Here is a 26063-nt window from a genome sequence, read left to right on the forward strand (position 1 = left end):
TTTCGATTGTTGAAATGTTTTTAATTGACAATACACAGCGAACATGTAAATATTTACATTTTGGATTAAACAATGGCAATATTCTGCTTTTTTTAGGCCATGAAGCACTGTCAAACAGGCAAGTACAACATTTCACAATAATAAACAGTTTATGCTCCTGTGCATTTAATGTCCAAGTCCCATCACATAAACCATACAATGTAGTCTTAGGCACGAACATAACCTTGAAACAAATTATTTTCAGATCTTTAGCGAAACTACGCATTTCTGCTGGAATTCAAATCAAGTCTTCAAGATTCAAGAATTCGTATAGAGGAAGAGTTGCGTGGTTCCACTGTGAGAGACAATGCAGCAAGTCCATAGAGATCAATGCTGAGCTGCAGGTGCAAATAGCTCCTTATTTGCTGGGCATATCTCATACGTCACACACATTTGTAATGTTTCTTTTGTCTCGGTTCACCTTAACCTTGTGCTTATCAACAACTGGCTCTTTCATTCAGACTTGGACTTTAAAGCCTCACAAATTTCAGATGAACGCCCGACAAAACATGGAGTTACAGACAAGTGACGTACAGCTGGAGACGGCCTGGGTGGATATCGCTCTGCAGGCAGAAGACAGAAGTCGAACGTAACGACACAACTCGGCCGAGTTTGTGGAAGGGCACAAGGACACAAGGACAACCGCTAAGTTGGAAGAGCTTTGGTCTCGAGAGCAGGTGGGCCTGCAGGAGAGGATCTGCATTTGCAGGGACGAGGGAGGCCCCAGCCTTCACATATTCCCCTACTCCAAACATCACAGTGGGACATATTCATATGTTTTTAATCATATCCGAACGGAGAACATAAACTAAACCAAGCCCGCCGTCCATCTTTGCTGCAAAATATTTCCAGTTCTACACGACTGCACTGAAAAAGCCAACGACAGAACACTGAATAAGACCTTTGGCTTAAGGACATACGATACGGATTACACAAGACATTTTACAGGCCCTGGAGGTATGACGAGGCTTAAGAGTTTCAGCATAATGCTGTCATTTGAGACGTCAGTGAGAATCACCAGGTTCCACAGGACGAATTAAGACTTGGCAAACTACAGGAAAATCTCTGAAACAAACACAAAGACACTCAAACACAGACACGCACACACTCACGCACACAGGACCCCTGATGGAGTATTGCACATACGTACATAAACAAATGGCAATAGAATTGTTCATGTCTAGCATGTTCGAGACATACAATTTCATTCATTAAGACATCAAAAATAACTTCACTTCATAAAAATTGTCGGTATATGTACCGTATGGCATTTTAATAGTGGTATGAGCAACTTCAAATTTCCTTTGAACACTATACTCAGCATGAACATTTGTCAGATCATTTTGAACCAAGCTCGGATTTCTTTCAACGGAAGCCACACACATCGTACTCCGTGACTTTAACCGTTAGAACTCCAGAAGCAGTGTCAGTATGGCGCATCTGTCCTACAGTATCAAAACCAACATTCTGAAAAAATAAAGCTCTGATATGTGCATGAGAGAAGAGTCCGCTTGTCCGAACGCGTCTCGCGACGCTGAAGGGTCGTTTTTGTGCGAGGGGACAGCTTCGTGCCGCGGTGGGCGAAAAGTGGCGGTAACAGCTGGGTAATGGGCCTCGGTAAGCGCCTGAGCCGGGTCCATGTGGCAGTGGAGACTCTGAAGCGCACCATAGAGACTCGTTTGCAATCCAGACGTCTGCTGTCCGCTGTCATCGCCACCACAGCTTCAGGTTCCCCCACGCGCATCGCTTCATCTGCGGAACTGCACATGAAAACTCCTCTTTCTGCCGATGGGTAAATCTGGGACCTCCGTGGGGTCAAAAGTTGCGCCGCTTGGTGTCCGCTCTAGGCTTTCTCGAGCTCTATGGTCTGTGTTAGCGTTATTGCTGCAGCAGGGCACGCCGGCGCGCTGTGCTGGGAGCTATGGGGCTTTGTCAGTTCAGAAAAAGGCGAGCGTGCCAAAGGCACCAAAAACCGAATGCCCAGGCTCCTTCGGGAATTTGAACAAACGACCTTTTCGAAGCAAATTAACGGACAGCTTAAAAAAACGGGCACTAAAATGAAATGTCGACAACCGCCTAAAACATTTTATAAAAGGGAAGCTGGGGGTGGACAGACCACAGTATTCCCCCTCCTGTTTAAATGGAGTACTAAGTCTATAAATGCAGTTTAGGCCTCAGGGCTGTGGCACTCTGTGTAAGCTTTCTGAACACTGAAAAGCTAAGTCACGCTCAACGGGCGCATCCAAAAAGGCCAGCCCTTTGGAAGAAGCCTTCAGTACACTGGAGGAATGAGTAATCACGGACACGGATTCACACAAACACCAGGGGGCGGTGTTGCTGCCCGCAGCCAGTCCGCCAGCCCCGCTTTCGAGTCAGACCGTTCTACCGGAACGGAGCGAGATATTTCTGCTGCCGCCTCCGCCTCCCCGTCACGCGTTGGCGGCGGCGCCGCCCCCGCGGTGGGCACCCCTGGCGGCTAACGCTTTATCACCACCTGCTCGTATGACCCGGCGGCAACCCTGCAATGACACACGGGCGGATTCATTACAGGGACACTTCACCGCACCAGCTGTGAATTCATATTAACAATTATTCATCCCCAATCTGTATATTTACTATAAACCACTTCACAAAAACAATGAATGCATTTAACATACTGTCTGTCTCTCTTACTGTACAGTACTTATCGGTCTTGGGAAAACCCATTTTTGACTCATTGTTGCATGTGACTGAAGACACTGTGTGGATGTGACTGAAGACACATGGTTGTGTGGATGTGACTGAAGACACTGTTGTGTGGATGTGACTGAAGACACACTGTTGTGTGGATGTGACTGAAGACACTGTTGCGTGGATGTGACTGAAGAACACTGTGGATGACTGAAGACACTGTGGTGGATGTGACTGAAGACACACTGTTGTGTGGATATGACTGAAGACACTGTGTGGATGTGACTAAAAATCTGTTTACGTGGTATGTGACTGAAGAACTACGTTTGGCAATGGATGGGACTGAAGACACTGCTGCGTGGATGTGACTGAAGACACACTGTTGTGTGGATGTGACTGAAGACACTGTTGTGTGGATGTGACTGAAGACACACTGTTGCATGGATGGGACTGAAGACACTGCTGCGTGGATGTGACTGAAGACACACTGTGGTGATGGACTGAAAACACAGTTGCACGGATGTGACTGAAGACAAGCTGTTGAGTGGATGTGAGCCGTGCGATACATACCTGGTGTGTTGGCTGCCCAGTGCAGTGCTTCCTCCAGGACCAACAAACAGGCGCAGACCCTCCTCTGCAAGTTTAAACACACACACACACACACACACACACACAACACACAGGCAACACACACACACACTTAGATACTGCCAGGATGGGTACAGAATCCCAAAGATGTAGTGCTCTACATCATGAAAAGCTCGGTTGCTAGGCAATCTAAAAATACACCAATAATGACAGGGGTGCTGTGTGCAGCAGTGGAGGTCAGAACTTGGGAAATGCAAGGTTGACTTTCCAAAGGTGGGTAAATACTGACGAAATCATTCCAGCATCACTGTGGTCTATTGTTCAGAAACACGTAACACATTTAAGCCAATGAGACCATAGTTGCCAATATGAATCATGACTAGGACGTCTTTTGAGACACCTGACGAAGACTAAATATAAAACACCAAATAAGGACATATCAAATTGCACTTTATTAGACAGAACTGTATACACAGCAGATGTATATGCAATGTGCTCCTGATATTGTACTGGGTGATGGTGGATACATTGTGAGGTGCTGATTGTGAGTGCTTTGGCAGGGCTGCAGCAGTGATGCTGTGTGTGTGGGTGGGAATGCTGGGAAGCGATGCTCTTCTCAGCTCGTCAGCGCTTCCCGCCCGCCCGCCCGACTGCCCACGTCTGACAGCGAGGCTCCATCACTGTCGGCACGCTCCAGTCTCCTGCCCTTAAGATACGTACACCCTGATAGGCTGCAGCTCCTTTAATCTGGGCTTAACCTGTCCTCATGTACAGCACCTACTCCTACTCCTGAGTGACTCTGTCCTCATATACAACAACTACTCCTACTCCTGAGTGACTCTGTCCTCATATACAACAACTACTCCTACTTCTGAGTGACTCTGTCCTCATATACAACAACTACTCCTACTCCCGAGTTACTCTGTCCTCATGTACGGCACCTACTCCCACTCCTGAGTTACTCTGTCCTCATGTACAGAACCTACTCCTACTCCTGAGGTACTCTGTCCTCAGATGCTACATCTCATTTAATTAGTATGTTTTGCCCTCCAGTACTACATCTACTGTGCCCACAAATTACTTTGACCTCAAGTACTTAACTTTGAAGCAACCTTTTCCCCCATTCCCTAAAGCTCCTGTGCTCCAGGGCTACACTACACTCATACTCTGGTGCTTCTCAGTTTGCATAGTGCTCTGGTGTTACTCGAACTAGCCAGCGTGTTACTCAGACTACTCTGGTGTAACCCTGCCCTGTGTACTCTGGTGTTGCACAGTTAGCACAGTGCTCTGGTGTTACTCTGCCAAGTGTACTCTGCTGTTACCCTACCCTGTGTACTCTGCTGTTGTGCTGTTCTCATGAACAGCGCATTACTCCGTGGAGCAGCGCATTACCTTCAGCGCTGGAGTCCAGCAGGCTGTGGGTGAAGTCCTGACTCTGCAGGATCTTCTCCACGATGTCGTCGGCGTCCACGCGCGTGGCATCGACCCGCTTGAGCTGCGACTCCATCGAGTCCTGCTTGACCGTGTGCCTGCGGACACGCCATCCATTATTCACCGCCCGGCACCCCGGCACCGCCGGGCCTGCGGGGGCGGGCCGCATCAAACCCGCGTCTCAGAGACCCCCGCAAACGCGCTATGAACGGACGCGACCGTCTCGCGTTTCTCCGCCAGCGAATCAGGAGAAGGTACCGGGTTACATTCCGGTAAATTCACTGCCCTTCTGAGACCGCAGTGTACAGGAGGAAGTACAGCGCAGGCCAGATAACAAACTGCCTTCAAGGTGAGCAGCGGCAGGCCGAGTGAGCGACTGCTCGCAGCGGATTGGGGACCATCTCTTGGGGGCAGCGGGTGGAAATGGAGCTCTTTATGCTATCCACATAATTTGATTTTATTGTACCCCAAATGCAGACAAAAAAGATTTAACTTCCCTTTGCTGCAAGTGGTCATGTGACACTTTTTAGTTTGGTTGACCGGTGTTAGCAGCTGAACACAGTGCTGCATGTGGCTACATTGGCCTGACTGCAGGCCACCATCTTAGTGTGCTGTAATGTGTTCACGTCTTATTCTCAGAACTATGCATTTTCACACATCCACTGCAGTGGTATTGCACCTCCTAGTGTCTGTGGTGCCTAGTTTGTTCCCCCTGGGCGGGGTAATGAAGCTCATTTGACAGTGGCCCACCTGCTGAGGCGTTCGGAAGATGAGCAGCCGTGGACGGGGGTGCCCGGGTGTTCGGGGACGGTGGCGCAGGCCTCGCTGGGCTCGGGGATGCTGGCGATGCCCGTGGAGGCGCTGTCCACCGAGGTGTTCCTCCTGTGGGTGAGCTCCGAAAGGCTGGAGGAGCGAGAGTGCCCCGTGCTGTAGCCTAGAGAGAGGGGGGGGGGAGACAGAGAGAAAGAGAAAAATACATGAAGATACACACATTAATGCAGTTACAGATACTCACACACCTATGAACACATACGCACACCTATGTATAATTAAGTGTATTAATAATGCATTAACATAAACAAGCATACACATATTCGCCGATCACAGTGATCACTGCAGAGCTAACAAAAAAGAGGGCTGAGTCATCTCACCACAGCGACTGAGGAGAATGAATGACAAACTGATATAGCTGTACAGTGTGGTTCAGAGGTACTTCCGGGTGTGAATAAATAACACCACTTCACTTCAGCCTTAACCTTAACGCTACCTGTTCCTTTAGCCTACCTTCAGAGACATTAAAAACCACACCATAAAGACCCGCAAATGTGGTTTACCTCTAAACTGCCATCTTGTCCTTAAATGTACATGGTTACATGTACAGGAACTGGTTTTAAGTCTGTTCCTGCTTAGCAGAACTAAAGAGATGAGTGAGCAGCCAAAATGTATAAAATTTCACTACCTTTTGCACAGAACTTACGAGGACACCCACTCTGGTGTTATTTGCGCCTGAAGTACATTGTACAGCAGTACAGCATCGTGCTGCTAATATTACATTTATGTCCTTGCCATTGGACAAATGTGCTTATCCAGATTGCAATTTTATGAACAGCCCGTTTATACAACCGAATACCTGCAATTTAAGTTACATATCTTGCTGGAGGGAATCAAACGTACCACCTTTGAGCTTTAAGCTAAGTTCCTTAACCATCATACGCATATCTGTCGCTCATTAAGCGGCTTGAGCCTCCTACACAAAATGGCTGCTTCTGAGTCCCTTTCCCACGGAGGTGACGAATGAACACAGGGCCTGGACCCAACACCTTCAGTTGTCAGCAGCACCCTACGCATGTCACGCTACAGAAGCTAAGCAGGGTTGGGCACGGTTAGCATTCGGATGGGAGGTGACCTGGGAAAACTCGGTTGCTGAGGGCAGGGGGCACTCTTCTGTCTGTAAGACGAGAAATGAATCCACAGGACCAGTGCGGCGATGGGGGCGGCACAGGTTTAAACGTCTGGCCACACTGGCCGAGTGGCGAGGGGGTCATGGAGGGCGGGGGGCCATTGCTGCTCAGCCATTTTGTAAAGGGTAATCGTTTCTCACTGAAGGGAGCCACAAATCTCTTTAATGGGGGGCTGGTCGTGGAGATAATCGAATGACAGCGACGTAATTGGAAAAGGCTGAGTCGATGCTACAGAGTCAGTTCAGGGCGAGGATGTGCGTACACACTGTGCTGTCGTAAAGGTTTAATGGAGGAAATTACTTCAGAAAACTGAAGCTCGCCAATTTGCCAAAAGGTCGATGAATCGCATACGTGGGACCGAGCAAACAGACCCATGGCAACAATTCAGCACCACCGTGACGACCTTAATACACGTACGCGACGGAACAAAACACAGGAAAGACACTTAACGCACGTATGTGACGGGACAGAACACAGGAAAGACACTTAACACATGTGTGTGATGTAAAGAAAAGATACTTAGCACATGTAAGTGATGGAACAGAGCATGGGAAAGACACTTAACGCGTGATGGAGCAGAACAGAGGAACGTCAGTGGGGAATAGGTACATCTTCATTATAATGTGCAGGGGTCATACCCATCAGTCAGGCCTACTGTGATGGACATCTCATACCATGTCTACTGAGTGATGTGTTTGTAAGATCACTGGTAGCACCAGTGGAAATGATCTCCTCTGGGAGGACAATAAAGTGCATGCAAGTATTGACCTATTCATTCCCCATTCAACTGTGCACAAGCTGAAGCCTTGGGCAGCAGGAGAGGCTGACGGCTGTTAGCATGCGCTAGCAGCGTAGAGTACCTGAAACTTTGGAATGCTGGCTGGCGTAGCTGGAGGTTCTGGAGTGGCTGTACACTCCCAGGTCTTCGGGCACGGAGGCACATTTCCCTGGGTGCTCTGTTAGAGGGAGAACACGGGGGAAAAGAGGGAAATTCAGCCATGGTCCTGTGTCATGCTCCTCTGCTGATGGTTCAGAGGGCCCCCGTGGCCAAGTGGGAACCCTGTGACCCTTTTCGGTGTTGTGTCTTCTGCCTGAGGAAGCCTAAGGTTTGGGTGAACTATGCCGTTTGGTCTTGATACTGCCATATGCATGTTTCTTATATATGAACACAACAGAATGATTAACTGTGACCATTCAGCATTGACTGCAATCCAGAGACTTCCAATTCCCTACATCTGTGCCAATGGTGAAGTGATTCAACCATCAAACTGTTATCTTGAAATTCAATTCTGTGTTGAGAGTTAAAATAGGTTCGTCAATCCAGCCAATCCCCATGTTCAGCCAAGTTCCTAGAAACAGAGGCCATGTCAATCGGCAGTCTAAAGGGAAGAGACATATTCGACCCATTGGTCAATAAGCCAAAGCCCAGGTTCTCAGCCCAGTGAAACGTCCCAAGGTCCAGAATCAAATCAGCAGCAGTTGTAGTTGGCAGCCCAGCAGAGCAGCATTTAATTGGCTGTAACGTTGCTCAGGGAGAGTTTCTGTTGGCAGGGTCTCTCTCACCCCACAGCACAAGAGCAACTAATCTGGTTGCCTAAGTCTCAGTGCCCTGACTACCGTTCCCCGTATCAGCCGCACACAAAGTACACTCCTCTGCTGAATGACTGCACCACTCCACCAGCAGATTGTACAAAGAAACGAAGCGGCAGCTAGCGATGTGTATTTTGTTGGCTGTGGAGGCCAGTCAGTGCTCTTCAGAACTGATACCTTGGAGCTGTGCGTACGAGTCTCTGCCTTTCCTGTCCTCGTGCAGCCGCTCCGCATCTCCCTGTATGCCAATGTACGTGGCGGTGGACGGAGGCCTGTGGGTAAAGGATGCGATTAGTGGGTAGGCAGGATGCACACTCACATGCGCATGAACACACACACACGCAGTGACCCTAGTGTTAGAAGACTCTACACATTACACAACATTCATTCAGCAAATACAATTATCCAGAGACTTAAAACAATTTAGCAGATGCCATTATCCAGAAGACAGTTCACATAATGTAGATCACGTAAGAATGCAACAACTGCTATAATCAATTACACTACACATAATGAACCTTCCTGCTCAATTAACCATCTGAAAGGTAGTCTGTGCCTTCAAGAGCATGTTAGCACCTGCTAATGTGCTAACGTGCAGGCACCTGTGGGGAAACAGCTGCAGGTGCGGCCCAGCCCAATGCAGCCGCACGCTGAAGCTGCATTTCTCAGCCACAGGGACAGACGAGGAGGAGAGTGTGGCTGCAGGGGACTGTGCTGACTCACTGGCTCAAGTCCCTCACCGGCTGTTTGCTTTACTTGCTTTTCAATGTTACAACTGGTCATTGATCTCTAAAAATGATGAACAGTCACTTAATATGGACAAAAAATAAACAAATAATAAAAACTCCAGAAAGCGCCGTCATAAACCCAAGGTCACCGTAAAGAAAATATCTGGAATGACAATAAAAAATGACTTGCCAGGGTGTTTAAAAAAATAAGGACAAGGAGGATAAAAGGAAGTGGGTAAAGGATCCATGAACCTGTCAGAACGGATGGTTAAAAACATGTTTCTAAAACAGTGCGAATTGGAAAAACGACATAATCTTTTAAACCCGTGTCCCTGCCTCGTGCTTCACTCTATCCATCTCCAAATATGCGGTTAGCCTTTCAGCTAAGCCTACGCACTGCAGCACCCGATTGTGTGGTCTCAACTGCACTGAATACAGACAGGCATCGGCAGAGGACAGTCCGAGGACACAGTTCCTCTGCTGTATGACATCTCCCTGTTTAAAAGGACCCAGAGGATGCTCTACAGGCAAGCGCCTAAAATGTCCAACAAAATACTTCATTTAAAAATTAAATATGGCCAATTCCCAGAATTCTCACTCTTATTTTCAAGCATGACTTTCAGATGTTCTTGAGTAGAAAACGAGAGGTCAACGACAGCTAAGGAGGCTTTTAAGTTTACCCTATCAGTAATCTCTTGCCAAGGTTAACAGTGCTTCATTGACGTGTGTATGCACTGGATTAAAGTGCTATTCAGACGGCAATGTCAACCGCCAGTCACACTGCTTTTGAAGCCTTACATCTTTCATATTTTCAACAGTTAGTTATGTTCAACAGACTTATCACTCGTGTATATATATATTCATGAACCCTCCCCATACTCATCTGTTCCTGTCACATTCAGCCTGTCAGAACAGGAAGGACCAAAACAAGGAATTCGGCAGCCAGATTCTCCAGTCGCAGAGAGGAGCAACACGCTGAATTAAAGCAAAGACCAAGAACGCTCTGTACCAGCCTGATAAGAAGGAATGAAGAGATAACCACTGTGCCCCTGTGGTAGAGCTCTGAGCTCTTTTGAAAACTTCAAAAAGCCCTTCTGCTCATCAACCAACAGGTTTTATGAGATGTGCTTAACTTCTGCATGTTCCCAGGGTAAGTGGTGACCGGGCTTTTTATCAGGGCTGCAGAACCAAGGGGAATCCACCTCCCCAAAGCTACGTACCCCTCGAATGCCCATCGAGGGCAGTTGCTCACAGAACATTACTCACGCAACAGCTCATTCCAACGAGAGATACGATCACGGAATGCGGGGATTACTGCAGACTGAGCGTCAGAAAGAGACCCGGAGGCCGAAGGAGGACGAGCGAATCAGCGACGTCCGCTTTCGCAGGGGGCGGGGCCGCCAGCGCCACGTCGGCCATTACGCGAGCCCTCGTCTGGGAGTTCCTCCGGCTCAGATGTGGAAACGGGAGCCGGGGAGCCCTGGTCTGCGTTGCGTGTGTGACTCACGACGTGGGGGCGAGCGCGGACGCGGGCGGGGAGGAGGGAGCGCACGCACGCTGCCTCAGGGAGTCAGGGGGGCGCCGGCGACGTTCTCCGGCACCCGCCACCAAACCCAGCCGTGGCTTCGGTGACGAAAGGCTCACACACGCAGCGCGCACATTCACCGCCAACCGATGCAGGAAACACACCCACTCACGACCCGCTTCTGGGCTGCAGTGCTGTGGGTTGCAGTCTGCAAACCTGCGTGCATCTGCACAAGTCATTAAGAACTACTCTGGAACTCTCCGGAAAATAACAAACAGAAAAACACTTGACCCTCTCAGTAATCTAACTTGACTTTGCATTACCATTAATGCCTATCTAAACAGATATTACATACATCTAACAGGAGGAAGGTCAGTTTAACATTCTATAGTTATCTGCCTGTAGAGTGTAAGCTAACATTTAAGTAGAGATTGCAATGAAATTTTCATTTCAGTATAAAGGAGCCCCCTACTCTCCAGTCTTGTGTGTATGTGTGCGAGTGTGTGTGTGCGAGTGTGTGTGTGTGTGTGCGTGTGTGTGTTGTGGTGTGTGGGTGTGTGTGCGGTGTGCTGTGTTGTGTGTGTGCGTATGTGAGTGTGTGTGTGTGCGTGTGTGTGTGCGTGTCTGTGTGTGTGCGTATGTGAGTGTGTGTGTGTGTGTGTGTGTGCGTGTCTGTGTGTGCGTGTGTGTGTGCGTGCGTGCGAGTGCGTATGTGTGTGTGTGTGTGCGCGTATGTGAGTGTGAGTGTTTGCGTGTCTGTGTGTGTGCGTATGAGAGTGCGTATGTGTGTGTGTGAGTGCGTGTGTGGGCGTGTGTGCGAGTGTGTGTGCGTGTGTGTGTGCGTGCGTGCGAGCGCGTATGTGTGTGTGTGTGTGTGCGCGTGTCTGTGTGTGTGTGTCAGAGTGTGTGTGTGTGTGTTTCTAAGAGATGGATGGGACCCGCTCCGTCAGGGCTCAATGAGTTTCGCCTAAACACAGTGTGCTGCCAAATGTTTCACCTCTAGCGGTGCGTCCGCTCGACCCACTGCAGTCTGCCGTATCAGATACAAGCCAGAAATCAAACAGGACGCAGCTCCATTTCAACAGCACTGAGATTCCTCCGTTTGAGCCCAGGCAGGAAGTGACCCGATACACGTTTCTTTCACAACCACAAATTCACTAAGGGCACCTTGGGCCATTTTTTCGGCAAAATTCCAGCACTTTCTTATTTAGCACGTACTATACACCCAACTGAACCTTAAAATTTACATTTTCCGGAAAAATCCTGAATATTTGCTGTAGCATCAGCAGTCGAGTCAGAACATGGCGTGGTATGCAGGGTATGGTTTGTATAGGCCTTCATTTGCACTAGGAATTTAAGCTTGTGCAATGCAGAGCCAAAGTCTACAACTGATTTATACACACATTCCAAAGAAACACCTCGTGGCCAGATTGCTGCGGCATGAACAGTATTAACCTTTATCTTGCAGGCTCACTTTTCTGTTCAAGCCACTTATTACATCACTGTTACAATTAAAAGAGATGCTTTTTTCCATAGAGATGCATTTCATAAAGGCAGTGTGTTACTATGACCCGTTTTGTTAGGCAAAACAAAGTATTCCATTACATTAATTGCACATATTGAAGTATAAAAACAGTTAACGTCTTAAGCTGAAGTGACAGCAAAAGTTTTGGGAAAGAGTGTGGTAAGAGACTAATCTTCACAGCTCACTCTTGAAGGTGTGCAGTACTGCACACACAAGTTCGTCCCCGTCACCAACTAGACGATATACGACTCTGAAATAACTCTGGATTAAATCAAACGGCAGCCATGCTGGAAATGACTCTTTTTGTCTTCGACCTGCACAAGCCTTCACAGGACCCAGGCTGATTATGCAGCACAGGCTGCTAGCCCCCACCGCCTCGGGCAGCAAAGACGAATGACATTTGAGTCAGAATGTTGGAGCTGAGGGACCGGGGGGCTTTCTGTAAACCGCGCTCAAGGAACCTTCCAGAAATATCTCAAAAGTTGCAGAAATCACTGTGTGCTGCTGACAAAAACTAAAAGGGCCTGCGTGAAGGACAACGGCTCCTCCATCTTATTCCGTTCCACCGAGCAGGTCTGGAAATCTCATCCAGCAAAACAGGCACAGCCCTCACTGAGTCTATGAAACTGTCTGAGGGAGAAGTCTGACTGAAAACCTTCTGCAGTGCTACAGCCAGCTACTCCTGAAAAAGAATTAGTGTGAATCTCCCCCACACAACTTAAAAAATAAAAATAATACTAAAATAAATCTAATTAAAAAGTGAATAATACGTAAACACCAATGCCAATAAACACCATTAAAGTCTTTCACGAATTTTTAAAAGTGCACCCGTATCATATCTGTTTGGGCGACTGGTAAAGGAAACCCTGTCAGACACTTCCTGTGAAGGGAACTCATTCTCAGGAAGTCTTAGTGTGGGCAAACCGCAGCACTGAGCTCACAAACGTGCTCTTCTTATAACCAGTCAGGCAGCGCAACTGCCTGTGGACATCTTATAATAAAATGCTATCAAACTCTCATTCACGGTTGTCTATTTTATGGATTCTGAAAGTGTAAAGTCATGTCGAAGTCAAAGCAGCATGCAGACCAGATGAAAACAAGAGCCGCTCGCAGACTCTGTCGGCCATAGGCCTGCAAACATTAAACGAGAGGCGTCCTTACGTTTTGAAGCAGGGGTCCCCCGACATAAGCTGCGTGCTGATCACCACCTAAAAAACAGAACCGAAAACCTGCGTTAAAACTCAGGCACTGTCAATTGCTCCTAACGTGAAAACGTACTACACACACTCTTCTCTCCCAACAAATTTATGAAAATGAACCATTCCAAGTGCTGTTGAACATGACGGTCCAACCATAACTGAAACACCAGCGTTTCATGAATAACTTTCACAGAAGAGAATGCGTAAGCAGTCTTTCTAGACTTTTCCATGTCCACGACCCTTTGCAGAGTACCTTCAGTCTCTTTTCCACCGCATGGTACCGACTCAACTCGACTCTACTTGATTTTGGTACCAGGTACTTTGTTTTCCACTGCAGATAGTGCCCCCATCAATGTAGCTGGTCGTCATAGCGATGCTGCATGAAACTGCCATGATGTCATCTTCAACGCGACACACACAGGAACAATGGAGGATATCGAAGGGATGGTGTTCTTGATTCTCGGTATGTGGCTGTTTGTCACAGCAAGGAGACAAATTTTGTTTCAGAAGAGGCTGAAGGCAGCAAGACAAAAGACTGCTGAAAAAAACAGGAGAGTTTGGGAAATCCTACATCAGAGCTCAGACGACAAGACGACTCTGACGCAAGAGGGTAAGCTAACCTAGTGACGATTCTCTCTGACCAATCAGTGGTCTGCAGTGTTTTCACGTCACCTTTTGGTATCGCCTCAGCTCGCTTGGAACCTCGACGGAGGTGATACCAAAAAAAGTACCAGGTACCAGGTACTATCCACAACTTTTGCCCGATGGAAAACCAAAAAAGTCGAGTAGAGTCGAGTTGAGCCGGTACCATGCGGTGGAAAAGCGGCATTTGATCCACATTCGGGCCCTTTCACCTTCCTCGCGTTACGAGTTTGCAGACGAGCTCCCTGTTGGCTGACGCGGCCCCTGGCTACCATCTACCAGCTACCAACACTCGACACACAGGGGACGCGCCATATTGGCGCTCAATGCGGAAGGCGGCCTCCACCCCGGGAACCCTTACCTTCAGGATGGAGTTGTCCTGCCGCATGTTCCGGGTGTCGTACCCCTCCAGCAGGCACCGGCGGGTGGTGCTACCGGAGCCCGCAAACTCCGCCAGGTTCAGGTCAGCGAAACCGAGCTGCGCCAGGGGAAGAAACAACCCTTATTCTTTCGTTTTCTGTCGCTCTTAGTGAAAGCCTGACAACCTGAGCCCACATATCTATGGGCAGACACGTCAGTGCCAATGGAGTGATTTTTTTAAGCACTTGATGTGCTTACATTTGTTTAAGCACATTTCATTAGACTGAATTCACTAGGCATGGAAAAATCTACTTATCTGAATCTAAGTGTGTGTTTGTTTAAACAGCATCGTATTAATGTGGGTGAGGACTGGCAATCTGCTAAAGCTGGAACTGTCATGCAATTTTTATGAGCTCAGCCAGATAAACACTCTTAAAAAGTCAAATATTCTTTGCCCTGACAAAGCAGTACTGTGTACACGACCATATCGGTGCCCTTGGTACCAAGTGAAGTCTTTCACTAATGCGCAACACTTCAGTGATCCCGGGAAGCCAGCAACTTTACAGTTTGATCTCATAAGAACAAAAGAATAAAATCAAGCAATCAAGCTTTGAGTTCTACCTTAGCATACGTCTTTCCACCCTTCAGTTCCTGAAAACAAGAAAAATACATGGTCATTACATTAAAATGGCAAAGTAAGAATCTCTAGCCTAGTACAAAGCTAAGCCACAAAGCCATGCACTTCATGCCAAACAGGCAATTTTGTTACTTTGTGGCAAACTCTGACAAATTTTGGCAAGGCCTTTTGTTTTTGTACACAGAAAAGCAATATATAATTAAAGGTGTACCTCAAAATAAATGATACCGAAGTCAGACTGAATAATAATATATCTGGTCTTAGTGAGATTGAGCCCAAACCCATGTTTTTCCATCTTAACTTTAAAATCATTAAAGTTTTAAAACCACAAAAGCTTTTCATGCCACCACTTTGTTACTTCATTACACTCTTTTGTCATTTTTAGAAGCAGTAACCCTCTGAATGCGCCATGCTTATGCCAGACCCTGGCGCATTGCAGAGGGTCACACGCCGAGCGGCGGTGCCAGGCGATGCGCGCCCGCTCCAGACCTTGCGTACGGACACGCGGCACAAGCAGGGGTCCAGCACGCCCGTGCTGGCGCTGGCGCTCATCTTGCACAGGAAGGAGAACTTCTTCCTCCAGTGGACGCAGTTGGCCTGGACCATCTCTCTGTGAAAACAAGATGGAGGGGGCTGCAGGTTGTCATTCAGTTCTCCACCAATCACATGTACCCATCCCATAAACATGAATGGATACTGTAGCTGTGGGGGTGAAATGGTGCTAGAACATTTATTTGTAGCATGCATGGAATGTTTAAATATTAGTCGTACTGGGATGGCGGGTAAGCCATAAACCATGTTAGGAGTTGACAAGGCGTATTCCCATATCTACATAGCAGAATATGGCACTTTTAGGGTTCTATAGAAATGACCACAGTGACAACAGACTCTCATTCTTTACAAACATCAACTTCTGTGTCCTCTGACTACACGTAAACACACATAATTCCCTTATAACACCACAGCCACACGAACCCCAAACCCCTTATTCTGCACATCCCTTCTGCTTCTTATCTTCCTGCTTCTCTATAATTGGCTCACATCAACCTCATCCAATAAGAGTATTGGCTCATGTTCACTTCAATAACAGCCTCTATTTGCCAAGAGACCTGAACAAACGTAGGAAGACTTGAGCTGAATTGCTTTGGAACAGTTCTCCTTAAGCATTGTTGCGACACATTTGTTAGTTGCATCATTCTGATATCACTCATTTGCAATGCAGACAGATATTAGGAATTGTGTTTTTACAAATTCTTCACAGTGGGCTGTGTGAATAACCTGGCTTTGTTTACGTCGAAAGATTTTTATTGAGATAAAGCCTGCGCTGATGAGAAAAACACTCAGGCAATTCCCTCAGGCCTGGGAGAGACGTGCACTCAGAGACAAGCACTTTACTGCCCTGCCTCACAGTGAGCACAAGCCCGGAATCTAGACTGAATCTAGAGGTCCAGAAGGGTGGAACTCTGGGTTATATACAATCAAGACGTTCAGAAAAAAAATCAGCTACATTTAGTTGAGAAGTGGAAGTTTTCTAGCCGGCTAGGACATAGCCAGGCTACATCCGGTAAACCCTGAGCTGCATTGGAGCTAACCCAGTCTGTTCACGTCAAAACATCTCTCAGACCAGATTTCCACCCCTCTAGATGCTTAGATTGCATCTGGATTCGGGCTCGCGCTCACTGGACCTGCTGCGAGGCTCTTCCTCGGTCCTGGGTAGGAAGACGAGGGGCAGCGGCAGAACACGGGCACCCTTTCTCCCAGAAAGGCCGGCCTCCTGGCGGCGCGGCTCTGCGGCGCTGCAGCGGGCGTAACCGGGGCTGGAAGGCCGAAAGGAAAAACGACACCGCAGGAAACGCGGCCGTCTGGAAATGATGAAGGCGCCCCGTTTAACGAGCTCCGTCTGACTCCGGCCCTCCCGTGTACGCAGCGCTGTGACTAAACAACGGCGAGCTCGCCGCATTAGTCAGGCCGCCGCCGCTTCACACAGATCACGCATTCCCAGAGGAAAGGGGCTTAAACTGATGGGAAATGTACCGCTGGCTGGATGAAAACCAGGAACTGAACCCTTCCCGTGACCCGGAGTCGACCGAGCTTTCAGGCGCAAGTCGAAAATGAAGTAACATCACCTGTTAAAAGGGTTTTCTCTGCCAGCTCCTAACCGTAATCTGAGGTGTGTGACAGAAACCTCCAAATCCCATTAATTATAACGCACTTAACGTCGCAAGCGTCATGCCTCTCCTCGGCTGTAAAGGCCGAACGGATGTTGAGGAGGAGAGTGACTATTGCATTAAGAAAATGCCGTTGCTTTGCACTAGGCTGAAAGCCACACCTTCATCCAGATGAAGAAGAAAAAGGAAAAAAACATTCAAACTTGGATAGAAGACATGTGCTATGATGCCATAGAAACATAATAAAACAACACAGGGCGTTTTTTTTTTTCATTCTAGCCAAGAACTCTATTAAAAAAAAAAAAAAAAAAAAAAAAAACGGTGACAAATGATTGCGTAACTCGAGAAAAAATTCTGCCTGTCTGCAAAATGAGATGAATCACGTGTTTTTTTTATTTTTCTAGGAGGCCCAACTGTCACGAGGAACCGATTTGGTGCTTCTCACAAGAACGTGCCCTAAATCAAATCATTCTGGTCTCCAGCAGAATCTGAAACATGCAACCTATAAAAGCTGAAAGAGTCCAGAAAAATGTGTTTTTGTATGGCCTTATCGCTGGAGAAGGTTTTGCTGCGGCCCCATTGGACGACTGGCCAGATCTGTGACTATTTGAAATGTTCAGCAGTGTTTTTATGCTGGCATGTGGAGGCAGGCACCGAGGAAGACTTTAAGCAAATGGAAATTGGCATTTCAATTAGGCTAAATTGTCATTCTGTGCCTGTTGTCCCAGCTGGTTGTCTCACTTATGGTTAGTGGATCACATGCTCACTCAAATGATCCATCATAGTGCCATCTTACAAATGACAGTGTTCAATGAGAAACTCTAGATATCTAGAGCGCAGGCAAACTGAGGAACGTAAAAATGTACAATGCAAATGTGCAGGTTTCAGACGGAAGTCGCGCTGCATGCATTATTCTAAAAATCCCAATTAAAGATACATATTAACAGATACCATTATAGCATCCTTCATCCAGGCTCATAAGGCTAATTGGAGTATATGATGCTGCTCTTGGTAAATATCTTTCAGTCTTTAATGACCGTAGTGAACCAGAACCTTGCTTTAGCATCTGGTGCAGTGTTTCTAACAGCAGTCTTTGTCACTGCGCTGGGGGGACAAGTTCAGCGCGTGGAGCCTCCCACTAGAGCTGCCAGTCAAGCACTAACCAATCTTAGCCCCACTTGGCTAAACCTCGTCTTACTGCAGCTGGTGGGTTTTGTGCTAAGGCTTGGCGTAGCAAGGGCAGAGGAGAGGACACACTATACCTGTCTCACTAAAGACTACAATTACTGCGGGGCTAAACCTGAGACATCCACTGGCATGGATAGCAACATCCTCCGACTCAGGGGCCCTGATTACTTTACACACATTACTGCAGTGCACTTCCATCCATCAAAGCCGGCAAGGAAGAGCTCAAGTCAAGAAAGGTACGTGGCATGAAATAAAATAGCGGAGTTTGTTAAAAAGAAAAGCTGTCCGTTACCTCGGGCAGAGAAAATTACAACTCCACAGCACTGAAAACAAAAGCCATGAAACAAAGTGTTCATCAGAGAAACAGAGATCAATCAGAGTTCATGCCTAATTAATCGGGGGAAATGGGGCATGTTAGCTATTCTGCTATATCCCCACGTGCTTCTCCTTGTCTCGCATGGTTACTTGAATTAATGATAACGGACTAGGTTAATGGAACTGTCTAACCATTCCACTGACTGCGCAAAGGTCATTTGGACTGGTGCAGCATGGGAAATTTGCAGGATGGCTAGTAGTATAGAAACCACTTAGCAACAGTGCTCATGTTTTTTCCAGCACCATTCCACAAGGAATGCCCCTATAGAATCATTTATAATGGCGTCCAAGTGTTACTCCTAACACAACTTTGGCCTCAGACCAGGCAGTCACAGAAAAGGGTCAAGCTGCAATACAGATAGCGAAAAACATGAAACCAAGTGACGTCATGTAAGATCACATGGGACGTTTTCAACCAAAATCCCCATGACCCTCTTCTCTGCCCAGAAAGAGTACAGAATTAACCGCCCCCCTCCCCACATCAAAATGCTGCCCACCACAAGGGTTAGAGGAAAAAAAGTCAAGGGCTACATGCTGCTTCCCCCAATTCTCATGCTGCTCAAGCACAGCCATTCCTCATCTGTCAGGGAAAAACTAACCTGAATGGATCGTTAGGGCCTCCTGCCCCCTACTTCATTTAACAAGGAGAAAAGGGGCCACCACCTTCATCTAATTCTAAATTAACCTGACCTTCTTCAGACCACACAACAAACAAACGTGAAAACGCCTCCTTATAGAAGACTAATTTGCTGTGCAGCAGGGACAGAGGGGAAGAAGTCTGCCCACACAGACCATCTTCTATAAACAGAAACAGAGAACAAACAAGTCCTTTTCGGCATATCGAGTGTTTTTTCTAACACACAAGCAGGTTGCCATGGCAAAATGCGCTTTCGGTTTCTGAACATGATCTGCTAGAGGCTGGAAGGCAGCAATGCTCCACGCTGCTTTTCCCCTGTGACTCATGTGCAAGCCTGTCTAAAAGGCTTCAGTGTATTTACTCTCATGGTTCGACCTCTGAGGGAAGATCCTCTGAAAATAGTACTGGGGGGGGAAAAAAAAGACCAACAGTGACATTACCTAGGCATTTTCAGACGAAGGGTCATCCATTAGCCTATTTGGTGTCCAAAGGGGGAAGGCAATTACATTCGCTCACAAATGTAGCAAGCTCCCCTTGCACACCGGCACAGATGCAAATTATGCTCATTTGCGTGAGCGTGTGCAGTCGAGACCACAGGATGCACGTGTGAAAGAACCACACCACTCTGCCGAACCACATACCCTCGCTGATCTGATATACGACATCAACAAAAACGAGTAAAATTATGTAAGGGGTTAACAGAACTGTGTTGGATGACAAATGGTGGTCAGACTCCCAGAATACCTTGAGGACAGTCAGACTTCTCTATCTGCGAGGAGTCATCACAAGGTTTCGGTCATGCAATGATTTGCAGTTTTTCAGTTAATAGGTAAGTGAAGCTTGTCCATTATTTACAACAATTGGACAGGGCCGTCACTTTCTGTATACGTTATTGATCTGGGGGAAAGGGGGAAAAAATAATCAAGGTCATGATTCATTCCACAAAAATGCCAACGGTCATTGCACATCTTTTTTTATTACACAGCACCATGAAGTCGGCTGAAATGAGTCATTCAGTCCAATTTTGTTTCCACAGCAAAAACAAACAACCCTAAACATTGAGAATTTGGTCAAACTCATTGATTGTTTTTCTTTAGCAATTTAAAGAAGTAACATCTGGCATGCTGGACATCTAGCCTACATAAAGCAGGTAGACACTACGGCAATCACTGAACGATAGCACGTGAAAGATTCCTTTCAATCCTTGCCTTGGCCACCTAAACACTGTGCACCTACTGCACACACAATCAACATCAGACAGCAATTATTTCACCTGAGTCTGATGTCTAAGACTTCAGAGTATGAATTCAATAGGCAGGGAGACTTCATGAGTACAATCATTCAGATACTGTGCAAACAACTGTGCCGTTAAAACCGACTCCAGCACATCAGGTCTCGTTTTTGCTGGATAAATAATAGCAGATTCATCACCTGCCTGATCTTCATTTCCTCTGCCTGACTCATCTAATCCATAATCTCACTACATCAGTAGATCTCCATACTACAATACCTACCCCCCCCAGCCCATCCATCTCATCCTCACCATGTTGGCAAAGACCACTTTGACAATATGACCCTCAGCCTCTCTCTCAACCAGGGTGCTACATAAATGGCTTTTAGATACCTAATGAAGGCCTTCTGCGGGCTGACCGTAGCTAGAGGATGAGAGCTATGAAAGGCTCACTCAAGTCTCTACTCATGAAGGGCATTAGAGAGCCTGCTGGATGTTGCATGGGGAACCGCCAAGAGCTGATTCCCTGGGGAACAGTGTACTGGGTCAGGGTGGAGATTAGGGAGCACTTGCCAGTAGATTGTTAAATGTTTAGGGAAAAAAAACAACAAAAAAAGAAACAGGAAATTCCCCCTGCCCCACCCATTTTTCATCTTTCAAAAATAATCCTTAAAGCTGTCAAAAGCCAATGTTGAAAAACCATCGCAGTAACCTTGATCACACCTGTACAACAGTTGGCAAGCAACATCCAAAGAGCATCATAAATAGAAAGATACAATGGTACTAATATGTGGGCACTGAGGAAAAGTGCATTGAAAAGTGAAAAATGAGAACCGTATCAAGATGTGGTGAGAGCACCAGTATCTATTTCACCAATCCAAAGATCCTGTGTCAAATAACAGAGGTAAGACAAGAGGAAAGCAATTGCCTGTTGGCTAAGAAGGAACAGAGGGTGATTTTGCAAGTCAAAGTTAGGCCTATTCTCTGTACATAAAACCCTCCAGCACAAAAATAGAAAGCCTGGTAAAAACTCAGGTTGCTGACAAAGCTTGGCTCCCAAAATTCGAGAACTCCAGTGTCGTAATCCACAACAGCCACCTCTTTTACTGTGACTGGGACACCGACTTCTAGCTTTTTTATCCCCACCAAAGTGCCGCATGATTAGGGCTTAAGCTTGCTTTCTTACCTGGTAGAAATATCACATCATAAAATAGACTGAAAGTACACTGACTGCACAATCAGCAGGACTTCAGCCCTCATTTCACACATCATTAATGCTACCCTGAACTGCAGAAGCAAAGACCCCAGCAGTCTCATGAAGCTAAAAGTGGGCCTAAATGTCAGGATTCGGTAAGCAGTCCGCATTCTGTGGTGGCCAGTTTTGATGTCTTGTTTACGCCTGCCCCTGACAGTGTCCGGCCACTGGCTGTAGGTCCCTACACCGTGAATGCTGCAAAGGTTAAACTTTCATCTTCCCCCGATCAGCTCTAACTGGGTCCATATAAAGTATGAGCGCTCTGGCCAGGAAACACCCATAGAAGCTGGTTAAAGGTCAACCTCAAAGGCTAAAGCTCAGCTGGGTGGGGAAGCCACTATTAATCAATATCTAAAAATAAAAACTTTAAACATAAGCTTAAACAACAGCCACCATGTCCGATATGACTGTTTGCAATAGGATAGTCTGTTACTCAATAATGGTAATTACAGTAAAGCAGTAAAGCAACTGGGCTCAAATCCCATTACAAGTGTGACTTCAGTTCCTCATTAATAAACCTGGCTTGTGTGTTTAAAAAAAAAAAAAAAAAAAACACTCAACAATTTGCTTAATTCTCGATAAAAACCTATGATTAGCCTACATTTTACATTTTGATTGCATTTCAGATGGTCAAAGTACTAAAGCTGATAACCAACATTAGAGAGAAACAAAGCTCATTTTAGAATAAAATATTCAAGAACTGTAAAAAAAAAAAAAAAAAAAGACTTTAGGAACCAAAAAAAGGGAAGGAAATGTTACAAGGTGTGCTTAGTCATCCCAACAGTCCCCATTACCTTTACTAGCACTAGTGGTCTGCTTTCCCTTTCAGCTTGTGTCTCTATGTGAAACAGCAGAGTACTGAAGAAACCAGTTGACATGTTGAAATAAATGAAAGTTGCTTCACTTCGTAATCCCCACAAGTGATCTGATTCACAAAATGATTCAAGCCTAATCATGCCAAGAACAACTTCAAATCTGTGAATCCGGCACAACCACAGAAGTAAAAAATCTGGCTTTAAAATTTACATGCAGTAAGTACCCCACATCCCCTAAGCAAATGCAGCATGAGAATACAGATTGTAGACAGACTCACAGGAAAAACAACAAGGTTAACAATGCAGAAAATAGGGTGAGAGGTTATAACAGAATGCAGCAAGGTGCAGTTTACAACTCCCAGTCTGAATCTACTTTGTTACGCATTTATGTCTCTAGAAGAATTTTAAAAGTATACAGAATGTCTATGGCTTAACTGCTTCCAATATCAATAGCAGGGTTTGTTTAAACCGCTCACCCATTGCAAAACCTTAACTCTTCTGTGTCATATCGTTCCCGTTCTTCAAATATAGTTACGTGGAGCACACCTACCTGAATCACAACAGCCACTACAAGCAAACAATAAATCACATCCACTTGCTGACAAGCCATTTGACTGCAATCAAATACTGTGCATTCATGGTTGGGTACAGCAGTATTCATTGTCAACTCCAGAACCAAGAAAGATTCCCTCTCCCCTGTGTTTAAACTGTTCTTTTCACTTTATGGATTCACAGGCTCAATAACATGCAGCTGGGTCTTTAGTTTAACTTCTAATTTAACTTTCATATCAACATAGCAGATAGCATTTCCAAATGCAGAAGCATGCTACAATGTCTGTGCCTTAGTGTTGTTATCACCTGGAATGAGAGGCTGGGGGATGACAAGCCTAAGAAAAGCAGCTGATACTACCTCAAAGTGCTGATATTCTTCAAGTACAAAGATTGTAGCAGGTTCTTGTCATCACTAAGGTGCTGCTTTGTTTCCCCCTTGAGCTACTTGTTGACATCTATGAACAACACCTAGCAGTACTGGCCGAGCCTAATATTGATAATACTGTAAATTTAAGAAGTATGTGACGAATAAAAATCCCATTTTGAGCGGAAGCTTAGCAAACACATTGATACTAGTAACTGGCAGGTTTTCCTATCTAGACTGTGTCCACTTAATCGCAAGACATTAGCTAGCAAGAGAATTGACTACAAGAAATTAATTGCGTCGTATTTTTTATTTTAAGTTACTGAACGCACTCGATTTGATGATTAACTTTCTGCTACAGATACCATACATTCTTTAGCGATAACAATCATAAACGGCTAATCGAACTGACGTCAAAACATTAAAGTCTTGTGGTTTCTATTCCAAGTTAGCGACCGTTAGCTCTTATCTACAGTAATTAGTACCTGCTGCCCGTAGGATGGCTAGCTAGCTGGCATGTCATAAGTGAATCAGCTGGTTATCGCCTGCTAATTACCATGACAACGATTCTTTTGCAAGGTGGCAGCAACATAGACAACAGCAATGCCAGAACTAACGTTACTAACTCGCAGTGAATGAATTTAACCAGCTAGCTGTATAGCTAGCTTGTTACGTAGCTAAAACTACTACTACAATATGAACCTTACTGAAATAACTTAATGTAAAGTCAGTCTAGCCAGCTACCTAGCTAGCTAACCAATGGTTTCGTTAAGTTACCCTCCACTGCAGTGGCAATGCATTTAACGTAGCGTGGCTGACTGACTAACTTGGCTAACTCACGTTCGTTAATGAAAAGCAACCGCATGGTCAAGTCAACATCTGCAGACAGGCAACTTAGCCATGCAGAAATATTGTCATCAACCAGTATTCACATCAGACTAGCGAACGATACATGGCATATAGTCCATAGCACGAACGTTAGTCTACCTAGTAAGTGAATCAAAGTTAATGAGTAAATTTGCAAACCATTTGTCCAAATAAGTCACAGCCAATATAGCTAACGTTAGGGTAGCCACTTGTTAATACGTAATAAGTGACAACAAGTTAGCTGACTGGCTAGCTAAAATTTGTCTAACTAGATAGAGTTCGATAACACGTGAAAATTAGCTGGTTAGCGACAATTTGTAAACTAGCTGATCGGACCACCAATCGCCCTGTCATTCCAGCACTGGCCAACGCAAACGGTAGCAGGTTAGTAGTTAATGCTAGCTAGTAAGCTAACGTTCATTAAAAACATTTTTCTTACCGAGACGACTCCTCTGAAAAGCCACCGTCAAGAAGCCTGACTTTACAAAACAGGACACCGTTAACAAAGGGAACAGAGGACAGTTCGTCCAGCTCGAAATCAACTTTAAACTTAAATTTCTTTTTCTTCATCATGATGAAAGCCATGCAGCTATTGCAATAAGAGTACTGGCAGCCTCCTTCAAATCTCAGACTCCGCCAAGAACAGCGAGCACTGAGTGAGTTCAAATATTTACACCCCCATGATTAGCTAGCTACTCACACTGCTGACAACGTAAACGGCGGAAGAAGTCCTATTTTGCAGCATGGAAGGCATTTCATTCAGCAAACACACTCCGCATTTGATTTTAATTGGTTTACAGTGCGCACGTGACTCTTTTGGACCAATAATAACATAACGTGGTGCTTATGTTATTTTTTGACGAAGCCCGTTTTAAATCAAAGACCGAATACGACGTTTGATTTTGATGCTATGGGCTTCATCATCGAGGCTACTACTTGCTCTGTAAAATTTTTGATAAATTACGTACATTACTAGAGCTAATATCTAGATAGTCAACTCACATAATCCGAATACAATTACGCACAATTAAAGGATAAAAGTAATACAATACTTGAGTTTTGCACATTTATTTTGGGTACGATTAGATAATCCACAAGATTCATTGAGTTTCTCCACCCTCCCCCCGCCAGAATCCAGCTGTCGTTCTTGAATATCAACAAAGACACATTATGCAGGGATGCTTGCATGAAACCATGATTTTGAACATGCACACATTTACATGTTTTAGCAGCCATCTGTATTTAGATAGAAACGATTCGTGCTTTGTTTATGTCACGAAATTGGTTACAATTCGCGGGTATTCGTAAATAATCGCAATTTTAAGTATGCTCATCGTAATTAATTTGCACTTAAAAGTTAATTAAATGCATTGTCCTCAAATAAGTGAAAAACACAAACGTAGGTTATTTGACAGACCACACAACCTATCAACAAAATGTAGAATGGCGATATGTCGTACTGTTCAGGTCCGTTGAGTATAATATTTCATTTACAAGGGATCATTATTGAACTGGGAATAATATCTCAACTGGAAAAACAAAAGAGATCAGTTCTATTCAATCATCAGACCCAAGTATTTTTTATTTTTTTTAAAAAGGAAAATAATTCGGACAATCAGAATCTTGTTGCATAATGAATGATCTCTCAATTGTTTATCTCCTGAAGTGCACGTACAAGGAACATTTGAAGTTGTGTTGAGATTTAATATCACGTAT

The 26063-nt window shown here is 45.7% G+C and overlaps 1 protein-coding gene across 3 annotated transcripts; it reads right to left on the minus strand.

Moving 5' to 3' along the window:
* On the minus strand, positions 1 to 25145 carry LOC135256615 (EEIG family member 2-like). Of its 3 annotated transcripts, none has more exons than XM_064338565.1 (11): positions 25048 to 25145; positions 15385 to 15505; positions 14880 to 14909; positions 14260 to 14376; positions 13219 to 13265; positions 8457 to 8551; positions 7550 to 7645; positions 5479 to 5662; positions 4690 to 4826; positions 3280 to 3343; positions 1 to 2558 (listed from the first exon to the last, which is right to left on the minus strand). In XM_064338565.1, exons 1-11 carry the CDS (start codon positions 25104 to 25106, stop codon positions 2516 to 2518), a joined length of 993 nt encoding a protein of 330 aa, XP_064194635.1. In that variant the 5' UTR covers positions 25107 to 25145; the 3' UTR covers positions 1 to 2515. The 3 variants fall into 3 exon arrangements, with proteins under 3 accessions (XP_064194635.1, XP_064194634.1, XP_064194636.1); XM_064338564.1 differs by lacking the exon at positions 25048 to 25145 and adding an exon at positions 24787 to 25041; XM_064338566.1 differs by lacking the exon at positions 25048 to 25145 and adding an exon at positions 24321 to 24454.
* Between the last annotated feature and the right edge of the window lie 918 nt (positions 25146 to 26063).

This window comes from Anguilla rostrata, chromosome 6, assembly GCF_018555375.3.
Source record: "Anguilla rostrata isolate EN2019 chromosome 6, ASM1855537v3, whole genome shotgun sequence".
Taxonomy (NCBI): Eukaryota; Metazoa; Chordata; class Actinopteri; order Anguilliformes; family Anguillidae; genus Anguilla; species Anguilla rostrata.

Coding starts and splice junctions, on each gene's coding strand:
- LOC135256615 (XM_064338564.1), bottom strand. CDS start 24,932: ATGGCTTTCATCATGATGAAGAAAAAGAAATTTAAGTTTAAAGTTGAT. Junction 14,910..15,384: donor GCCGCGTGTCCGTACGCAAG/GTCTGGAGCGGG, acceptor TCTTGTTTTCAG/GAACTGAAGGGTGGAAAGAC. Junction 8,552..13,218: donor GGGGACCCCTGCTTCAAAAC/GTAAGGACGCCT, acceptor CTTTACCCACAG/GCCTCCGTCCACCGCCACGT.